General features: G+C 38.6%; 1 protein-coding gene across 2 annotated transcripts in view; it reads right to left on the bottom strand.

Moving 5' to 3' along the window:
- Positions 1 to 443: 443 nt before the first annotated feature.
- Positions 444 to 11,032, bottom strand: part of LOC122556213 (procollagen C-endopeptidase enhancer 2-like) — a 67,323-nt gene continuing 56,734 nt past the window's right edge. For both annotated transcript variants that reach the window (XM_043702773.1, XM_043702772.1), the window contains 3 exons: positions 6,364 to 6,447; positions 4,149 to 4,316; positions 444 to 574 (listed from right to left, as the gene is read on the bottom strand). In XM_043702773.1, the coding sequence (XP_043558708.1) occupies positions 444 to 574; positions 4,149 to 4,316; positions 6,364 to 6,447 (383 nt within the window). The remainder of the gene's footprint in view (positions 575 to 4,148; positions 4,317 to 6,363; positions 6,448 to 11,032) is intronic.

Raw genomic sequence — 11,032 nt, 5'->3', positions numbered from 1 at the left:
AGAAAGACAAAATCAAAAACAAACACCAATTTCAAACAAATCAGTTATAAAACATCATCAGTCATCTTTGTATTTCATTATTGCACTTAAGTCCTATATAATAATCTATTACAATATATAAGTATATAAGATAAACATTTGACTCAACCTCTGTCAGCATTGTTATAAATAAGGAGACAGTTCCAAATGCAACATGATTTTGGGGCTAATCATTCTGTGCAGACTTTATTTTTGCGAGTACAAGGATTGGTATATTCGTAACAGACATCCAAATTCTTGTCAGCACTTTGGACACATTTCACCAACTTTACATTTCAATGCTTCTATTTGCCAGCAGAAAGCCACCTGTTAAGAAGTGCAGTTTGTAATCAATTAAAGAAAACTATCTGTAACGATTACCAGCACCATAAATGGAAAATAAAGTCTTTGCTGTTACTGTGTGTTTAGCATCGTCTGTTCTTTACGTTGTTCAGAAACCTTTGGTTCTTTGATCTGTAGGGTATGACAAAGCTATTAGGAAACACTTGACCTCTGCCTGCTTCATCTACGTGACCCATGAAGATGTAATTCAGTCCTGCAAAGATAGTGAAAATACATCAATAAGCAGAACTTTATCATTGAACCAATTTTTGACAATACAAGGTAATTAATTATTAGATGTTCTGAATAGCATTTTTATTTGAGTGGGTCATCTCAAACAGAAAGACTCTAGAATTTTGAGATTAATCTTGGAGGGAATTTAATTTTTGAGGTTCTAATGGAACTTTTTCTTCCTTTAATCATTATCTGTGCAAAGTGAGTCGAAAGAAATTATTGATTCTTTGAGAGTTTGATGCAAGTGGAAATTCAGGTGAACTTTATCTGCATTTTTAAATGACACATAAAAGAATGGCTATGCAAGGGATCTTGTCTATAAAGTGTGATACGTTGTTCATCATGGATCTCAACATGGCCAGGACTAATTCATTTGTTCCACTTTGACAGGAGATCTCTACTGTTAGACAACAAGTGACTAGAATTCGTAGCATCAGGCAGGATGAAAGGTTTCTGCATTGTATTATTCCGAATGTGTCTGCCATGAGACAGAAGGCGAAAGTGAGGACTGCAGATGCTGGAGATCAGAGTCAAGATTAGAGTGGTGTTGGAAAAGCACAGCAGATGAGGCAGCACCTGAGGAGCAGGAAAATCGACGTTTCAGGCTGGAGCCCTTCATCAGGAACATCCTGATGAAGGGCTTCTGCCCGAAACGTCAATTTTCCTGCTCCTCGGACGCTGCCTGACCTGTTGTGCTTTTCCAGCACCACTCTAAATGAGACAGAGATAGACAACTTAAGACACAAGGATAGAAGCATGGGATAATCTGTATCTCAATATAATATCCAACAAATCCTGTGTCAATGTAACTATCTATTTTGCTGCTCTTTGCATTAACGTGGCACTACTTTTCTGAAGATATTTTCCTTATTAATCTGTTCAGAGCTGTTATGACACAGCTCTCGAACAGGTGGGACTGGATCCCAGGTCTCCTAACTCAAAAGAAGGGGAGAATACCACTGTGCCTCAAGAATCATCAATGCAGCTACCAGATAGATCAATATGATTAAAGGAATAGAAGGTGGACTGTGCCTCAGAAGAGGACAGACCTAAGCCCATTGGGAAGAGGTTTATGAAATACCTGGAGATTTCTTTCTATGTTAGATGCCGTATATAAATGCAATTTGTCATTACTGTTGCATTCGATATGCATCTAGTCCAATGAAAGAAGTATTTCATGATTCTGTTTTGGAAAATGAAATAAGCACAGACAGAAGAGTAGGTGAACAATTGGGACCACAGTTATTTTCAATTTAAAAAAATGTTTAATGAAGAAGTCAAAAGATAAGGGTGTTGGGCTGAAAACATAAGGCAACATTCAGTGAAAGAAACAGTAATCGAACTCAAATTGGTTTGGATGAGAAGTTATCTGATGGATCAGCAGGAGATTTGTGATCTATAACAAAAAAGAATAAACACATATTCTATGTAGTAACAAGGGTTTTGTCAGGTATACTGTTCACAATCCTTGCATTTGCATATACTTCCTACTATTACTAATTATAAGGAGTATAGAAAGTGCAGTTGAACAGTGGTGCAGTATTGAAATCTTGTATCTTAAAATTAAAAATTCAGTACAGCTGATTGAGTTAAATCTGCTTTAATTATTTATACTGTCCAAACGTTTGATGGCGCTAACTGATTGCGTTTGTGTTCTGTAGAACAATACATAGATGATTTATAGAAATACAGGGTGACATGTAGCTCAGTGGTTAGTATTGCTGCCTCATTCCAGCCTTGAGTTTGGAGTTTGCACATTCTCCCCCTGTCAGTTTGGGTTTCTTCCGGGTTTCCCGGTTTCCTCCCACAGTCAAAAGGTACGCAGGTTAGATGGATTGACCTTGCTACATGCAGGGTTGCAGTGCGAGGGTAAGGGCTGGATTTGGATGGGCTGCTTTTTGGAGAGTTGATGGGCTGAACTGCCTCTTTCTGCACTGTAAGGTTCTATGATTTGAACCTGGATATAGAGAAAATACAATTTTGAGGCTTGTTTGATGGTATGAATGCAGAAAGTAAATGGTAATATCTGTAAACTACTTCAGGGAAACATGGATAAATTATAGAGTGGGCAGACGGGTGATTGATCCAAGTTGACATAAGTGAGAAGTAATAAATTTTGGCATTGGAATGGATGCTGAATGAAAAGGAATGAAGGGTATGGATGAATTACCAGGTTTAGGGATTCAATATTCCAAGAATTATAAGTGCAGATACATAAAACATCAAATTTATTTCATGGCTTTATAAAAAGACAAATACTATTTAAGAATAAAGAAATAGTGATAAAACACAAAATATTGGTAAAGTCTAGTGTACTTTAGTTGCTTCACTATAGAAAGATCATTAAAACCACAGAGTTTACAGATTAACCTGGATCAAACCAGATATTGGAAACTACAGCTGTGACATATGCAAAATCCTGATACTGTTAACATTTCATTCTGTAATTTTGTCAACCGATGAGCCTGATTCTAGCAGTTTTCACTCCAGATTCCAAATTATGTATTATGTACACAGTATTCCAGGATCTTTTGCACCAAGGCAAAAGAAGATTCAAAAGATTAGTTTGTTTATTTCAAAAATAAACAAATAGAGTAAAAGTCATTTTCTCTTCAGAATGAATGAAAGGCTTAACACATGTAGAACACTTAAAGAAAGCAATCAGATGTGTGGGAAAAACTGTTGGGTTGTTAAGAACATGGATTACTTCACAACAGGACATACTTGAGGCAGAGATCCAGGCAGCACGGTGGCTTAGTGGTTAGAACTGCTGCCTCACAGCGCTGGGACCTGGGTTTGATTCCTGCTTCAGGTGAATGTGTAAACTCCACACAGACATTCTTCCCATGTCTGCGTTGGTTTCCTCCGGGTGATCCAGTTTCCTCCCACAGTCCAAAGATGTACTGGTTGATTGGTCATGCTAAATTGCCCATAGTATTAGGTGCATTAGTCAGGGGTAAATATAGGGTAGGGGAATGGGTCTGGGTGGGTTACTCTTCAGAGGGTTGGTGTGGACTTGTTGGGCCAAATGGCCTGTTTGCATACTGTAGGGAATCTAATCTTTTTAAGGAAAAAAAACCCAAAACAGAACAAATTCCAGCAGAAAAGATGAAGCTAGAAGAGAACAGCAGTAGGATTAATTTTCAATTACTGTAGCAAATGATTTGCACGATCATTAAATGCCAAGTGATTCTGTTAATTGTTTCTGAATTATGCTATTTTAATTCACATTATTAAAAGCTGGTGTTGTTGCCTGAAGAAGTATCTGAAAATAACACAACTAGTGAAGGCAACTGGTTGCAGGGTTAAAGCATTTATTTCCCTGGAAAGAAACTGCTTTTGTCACTATTTCTTCCCTTCCTTCTGCAGCCAAATACCAAGATTCACCTAGCCACCACTTTTTCAATTTATTTAATCTTTTCTTCTTTGACAATATTAGCATAAATGTTTAAGGCTTCTATTTGACAATCTTACTTTAACTGAGGTGTTCACCAATTTAGGCTAATCATTAAGCATAACAGAACAAATATGAGCTTTCCAACTGGGAAACTTACCTCGTTTAATAATTGGACACTTTTTACAGACTGAAATTATTTTGACGCTCATGTTTTTCCCTGCTTGCTGAATTGCCATTCTCCCTTCTTTGAAAATATTAATAACGGAGATGGTGGTGTGAATACTGCCGTTGCGTGTTATAGCAGTTATAACTGTGCCAGTTAACACTGAAAGAAAGAAAAAATACCTAAAATTAAAATGAAAATCGAGTGAAAGGTTGCTCCTCAAATCACCTCAGGATAACAAGATTTTGAAACCATGATTTTATTGTCGTGTTTTAATTATCAATGTAAGAGTATAGGTAAAACAAACAGCACTTCATTATCCACATTCAAATCCTGATTGAAAAACTAGCTTCATTTAGCAGTGTTGGACATGACAAGAACATGGCTTAAGACAAATTTGTGGAAGTATTTCTTCTGAAAAGAGTGAATTTCTTTATCTCTAAGTTTCTCCTTTTTTTTAACCTCTGATACCTCAGGCAAATAGTAATTCACTTTGTGTGTGACACTAACTATTTGGAGTTGGTATAACTCAGTTGGCTGAATAGTATGTTAATTGGTTGTGAAGCAGTGTGATGCCAACAGTGTGAGTTCAATTTCCATCACTAGCTGAGGTTACCATGAAGGATTCTCCTTCTCAACCTCTGCCCTTGTCTGAGGTATGGTGGCCCTCAGGTTAACTCACCACCTGCTGTCTCTCTAATGAGAGCAGCCTTATGGTCTGGTAGGACTATGGTGACTTGACTGCCTGACTTGATGTAAACATCACATTCAAACTTACTTCTACATTTGGCCCAATTAAATTTACTAACAGTGGTACTATAGAGCAGTTGGGAATAGGGATTCTTTTGTAAAGATTTTTCTCTTGTCCGCATCTCCCATGATAATGAGTGGCTAACATGAAAACAACCAACTACATGGAGCACTTCCGGTAGAACCTGCTTCTTACACATTTATCTTTTGAGCAGTCAGCTAGCGTGCAACATTGGTATACATCCCATCCCCAACAGATTTAATCTGGTGCATGTCTCTCAGCTTACAGTGATGCTGAGGTCTGTTGTAGCACCTATAAGGGGCATGGTGATGTGATTAGGAATCACAAGTTAAGTGTTCAAATACCACGAAATCAAACAAATTTAATTTGGCAAATCTGATGATTTGATGCTGGGTTAGTTTTATTATTTACAGAAATCTTAGTTTTGAAGTAAATCTAGTTTGCAATCTAAACTGAGATCACAAAATGACAAATGCATTATTGTACCTTAGGGAGAGGGAATGGTTCAATGTGCCAAAGGTTGTAAATAAATAAACACCTCTCTCACACTGACAGTTCACTCCATGTTTGGTCTAAGTGTAAATCAAACTTACATCAAATGATTGTCTTAATGCCTTTAGAAGTAGTTTGATGAGCCATTCTAGTAGAAATATAATCATTAGCCATGAAGAAGGTACACCCTTCATCTTCTCAAGGTAATACATGTTGTTTTACCAACATCCTCACAACAACCTCTTTCAAAAGTGGCTGCACTAGCTGAGAGCAGCAAATTACACTGGAATCTCCCGGCCTGTGCTAATACAGTGCCACATGAGATGATAATACAACTACAATGACAAGCTTCAAAGACTTGACTTGGATGCTTCTGTCTGCAACTGCGCCCCCCCCCCGCCCAACAAGTTCTTTGCAGAACAGCTCTGTATCGTTTCCTTAATCCATTGCCCCCAGTTATAAATGAAGAAAAATGTCTGTTAGTGGAGGTGAGAAATAGAGTGTGACAACTCCTGTCCATATAATGTGTCTTGGATGAATAGGGCTATGCCAAGTGCATGAAAAATTGTAATGTTTGGGCCTGAAAATATTAAGTCATTTTATTTGACTCCGTTTGTAATCTAAGCTGTGATCACAAAATGACAAATGCACCATTGTACCTTAGGCAGAGGGAATGGTTCAATGTGCCAAAGGTTGTAAATGAATAAACACCTCTCTCACACGGAGTTCACTCCATGTTTGGTGTGTTGTTTTTATACTGTGAATCCATTCTTTTTGTAAACATAATTGCCTATTTCACTAGAAAGGATTTATGTAAAGCCCCTGATACTGGAATATAGAAATGATTGAGCTGAAGATTGTATATGGGAGAAAAACACTAACTATTCCATTCACAGATACACAGGCAAGAATGTTCTTACTAGCAAGGGAAAATATTTGGCTTACCAAAGTCACTAGCACAGTAATTACTGCGCAGCGTTCCAGTTTTTTTACACTTCAGTTGGCATGGGGGTATGGTAGGTTTCACTGCTAAAGAACAAAAAAAACAACTTTCAGTTCGTCAGGCATTGATAATCAGAAACTATTTCTTCTGATGACACAAGTTTAGAATATGTTTATTTTTCAGAAGAAGATAAAATAAACATTATTATGCTGTCATTATTATTGCAACTACAGTTTAAGTCTCAAAGTCAAAATGTCTCCTACTTCAAGGAAAATATAGTAAAAGCTGTGAAAATCAATGTATACACATCTTTGATCAAACATTTCACGTCAAAAACTGTATACACAGTATTCCATGGATTATATAGTAATGATGATTAAGATGAGTAGCTCAAACATTGTAAAACAAAACAATATTACAGATTTTTCACATCCTGCTTAATAACTTAGGGGCTGGATTTTGTGGAGCTTGCTGGTGGACGAAACATTAAGTGAGCTCAGAGAACCCTGGAAGTTGTAAAACAGATCCTGGTTATATTGGTGGAAGGGTAAGCAAGGTGGAAACTCACCGCTTATCAACAAGAGCCTTCAAAATAGATCACTTTTGATCAATTTAACACTAGTTCATCAAGATTTATTGCAGCCTCCCCAATTAAATACAACTCGCTTCTTTAACAAGGTTAGGTTATCAATGTTTTTTCAGGAGATCATAAAGACACATTGCTCTGAAATGTCTGGGGTTGATCTACTTGCAAAAGTCTTTAAAGTTTTTAAAATAAATACTTGTACAATGAAAAAGGAGTGGCCAGTTCTCCCAGCTGAGCTTTTCTCTGGTTTGGTCTGGGTGTTAACTGCAAGCGTACAGTTGTTGTAAAGCTGCTGGACCCAAAGAAGCAGGTCCATGTTGATCCTCCCTCTCTCTGACATCTCTCCTATAAGACCCTGTGTTTGATTTTTTTTTTGTGCCAAGGGGTATTTATGGGGATTGTAGCAAGTATTTGGAACAGCATCATTAAGTTGGGGTAATCTGTTGTGTTTTAATATATGTTACATTATTCTCTACTCTGTTCTCTTTCATTTGTGTTTAATTCAGTAATGTTGTAAATAAATTCTGTTTTATTTAAAACTAAGTGGTTTGACCAGCTGCATCAATCCTGGAATATCTACTTTACAACTGTTTTAAATAACTAGCAAGTTAGGGTCTGGGCTAGTTTCTTGTAATGGTTTGGAGGGGTTCCAAGCCTGGTCCATAATAAGCTGACAATCTCCTGTTTTTGGTAAACTCTGAACACTCTGGCAATCTATGCTTAGCTGATTTTATTACTAATATTTCTTTTGACTTGCAGGAGAGCGAGGTACAGGGAACTGCATTGTCTTTTTAGATCCGTTCAAACTAAGTAATCTGACACACTGAAGGGTGGTGTCTAAAGTAGGAAGTGGTCAGGCTTATAGTGTGGTTACCAAAAATTAAGGATCAGCACATAGTTTAGGGACAGTGGAGCCAGCCATTAAAGTAGAATCAATTACCAGAGTCCATAAGGAGAGAACACATCAGTGGCTACTTTAAAAGGCAGGAAAAGGGTCATAGAGATGTACAGCATGGAAACAGACCCTTCAGTCCAACTCGTCCATACTGACCAGATATCCCAACCCAATCTAGTCCCACCTGCCAGCACCTGGACCATATCTCTCCAAACCCTTGCTTCCCTCATATACCCATCCAGATGCCTTTTAAAAGTTGCAATTGTACCAGCTTCCACCACTTCCTCTGGCAACTCATTCCATATATTATAACAAAAGCTTCTTCACAAACAGAGTACCTAAAATTGGCCTAATCCATACATACAGCCAGCTGGTTCACAGTTGCACTAGTATCTAGTCACTAATCAAAATTTTGGGAGTTAGTCCCATGGTCTAAACAAAGAAAAGCATACCTAAATTCAAACAAAGAAAAAAAAACATGCTGCATTTGGAAAGAGTGCAAGTCAATAAAACCTACCTAAAACAAGTTTCAAGCCAAAAATAGAAAAAAAAATTAAGTGCAGTGCTAAGACACACAAGGAGTGCATACAAAGTAAATTTTTAAAAATAGGAAAGCACAAAGCAGAGAGGACAGCAGAAACACTGCTGAGGGTACATGCAGAGTGTCCCCATTGCAATTGGATTACTGAAATGTTACTGCACCTCAATTGTGTCTGGATAAAGTAAACAAACAGAAGGATGGATGCCAAATGCCCCACCATGAACTGGAAGTCGGCCAATACCCTATCTCAATTCAAACTCTAAACCAAGAATGCAGCTAAACTTCATAGACCAAGCAGTTCAGAGCTGGTTAAACAGGCCATGAAAATACTAATTGAAGTTCGTTATGAGGGGTAACATAGAGGTATTACCTCAGGCTTATCGAACAGGAGCAGAAAGATCTGCAAATCAATGGAAAATGCTAGATCATCAGCTGCACTTAAGGGTCAACTTTAGAATTCATCACCTGGAATTGATGTCATACCAGCAACAGCCGCAGGTTTCAATGGAACACTTTGTCAATAGATGCCCCCACAAGAGCAGCAATTAAGCTTCTCAGAAAATGTTTGGAGCAGTTAATGGATTTGGCAATTGCTTCAACACTTATCTGTGTCTCAAAAATGTCTTTTTAAAACAAATCAAAGGTCACAGCAATCTCCTCGTGGGTTTGCTCCTGAGCTTGGCCATAAACTGATGCAGACAGCAGGTCATGGAGGGGGTCATTATGTCCGGTTGCCTGCCCCTCTTCCGCAGTTATGTTCGGGTCCAGGTGTCCGTGGAGAAGGAGCCCGTGGTGTTTACCAACACCCTTGAGACTTTCAGGAAGAGGTGAGCACCGCAGGGTGTGGAGTGTTTTATTTCCCCCTCAGACTCTATTTTGATTTAATCCCTGCCCTCCCTTTCACTTTTTTTCACTTAGCATTGCCCTTTGTTGACATCCTCATTATTAATGTTTTGCAGGCTGTGAATAACATGGCATAGTTTTTCAGCTCTTGGGAAGTACTGGACAACGAAGGGTACCCTGTCAGTTGCAGGTTGTGTTTGTCTCCGAAGGAGGTCAATATCATTCCTCTCTGTGGCACATCGGGACTGGTGGTCGATGAGTTGAGGATCGTACCCCGTTCTTATGAGGGCATCCTTGAGTACATAGATTCAAAGAAATGTGCAGCACAGAAACACACCCTTTGGTCCAACTAGTCCATACTGACCAGATATCCCAACCTATTCTAGTCCCATTTTCCAGCACTTCATCCATATCCCTCATGTACCCATACAGATGCCTCTTAAATGTTGCAGTTATACCAGCCTCCACCACTTCCTCTGACAGCTCATTCCATACACGCACCACCCTCTGCATGAAAGAAGTTGCCCCTTATGTCCCTTTTATATCTTTCCCCTCTCACCCTAAACCTATTCCCTAGAGTTCTGGACTCCCCCACCCCAGGGAAAAGACTTTGCCTATTTATCCTATCCATGCCCGTCGTGATTTTATAAACCTCTTATAAATCTCCTCTTACACACAACATATACAGACAGACAAAAACACAGTTATGGGTGAAGGAGAAAAAAAATTTCAGTGGCCCCTGTCCACAGGCTTCATTGAGATAATCACTTGCTTGCCCAAAACTTGCTGTTCCTCGATCTCTTCTCCAGGTTTCTTTTACTTCTTGCATGAGTGACTGGTTCACAAATTATAAAGTCTAATTTATTTGTTAAAAGTAATCAGCAACTGGTGGGGGAAAACTGGCTTTGTTCAGACTTCAGGTATGTTTTAGAGAGAGATACCACCTTCCCTTCCAAAAACTTCTGGCAATATTGTCATAGCCAAGAGCTAATCACATTGTTGTTGGTAAGCAGATGGCCACACAAACCAATCAGCAACCTTTTGCTGGCTGAATCTCACTTTGTAGACATCCCTTAATGCCAGCTCATGTGCAACCTGCCTCTCCCTCATTGGTTGAGTAAAGCAGCAGTGTAAACAGTGCTTTTAGCGAGTGTTTGTAATTTCTTTTAAGAAGACAACTATGCCTTCCACAATCCTTGGTTTTAAAAAGTCATTTTTTTAAATTTCAGTTCAAAATCAAAAATACACAAGAATAAAAGATACAGTCTTAACCAAATTGTTTGAACTCTGCTAACAACTGCTAAATTAACTGCATACAGTTGGTCAGCGACACCTTGCATTGGTATATTAATAATGCAAGGCAACTATTGTAATTTGGCACAGACAAAGCAAACATTTTACCTGGCCGACATAACTGAACCAGCAGTGGCAAGTGTATTACCATGTATAAATTTCAGCAATGCAACTATCCACGAAATGAGGAGAATTGGTTTCTCTCAGAGGGATGAGTCTTTGCAACTTTCTTCATCAAAAGTGGAAGCTGAGCCTTTGAATATATTTAAGGTGGAGATAAATGGATTCTTGATAAAGGTGGGGGGGTCAAAGGTTATTGGGGATAAGCAGGAATGTGGAGTAATCAGACCAGCCATGATCTTATTGAATAGTGGAGCAGATCAAGGGACTGAATGGTGTACTCCAGCTCCTAATCATATAAAATATGAAACTACATTAAATTAAAAAAACACTATTTGCAGCCTGAGGAGGGGAGAAAGTGCAGCCAAGGTGACGGGGAGGTTGGGAAGGTGC

The sequence above is a fragment of the Chiloscyllium plagiosum genome, chromosome 13 (genome assembly GCF_004010195.1).
Source record: "Chiloscyllium plagiosum isolate BGI_BamShark_2017 chromosome 13, ASM401019v2, whole genome shotgun sequence".
NCBI classification, from domain to species: Eukaryota; Metazoa; Chordata; class Chondrichthyes; order Orectolobiformes; family Hemiscylliidae; genus Chiloscyllium; species Chiloscyllium plagiosum.
The sequence above is the reverse complement of the archived record's forward strand: the minus strand, read 5'-3'. Positions and strand labels throughout refer to the sequence as shown.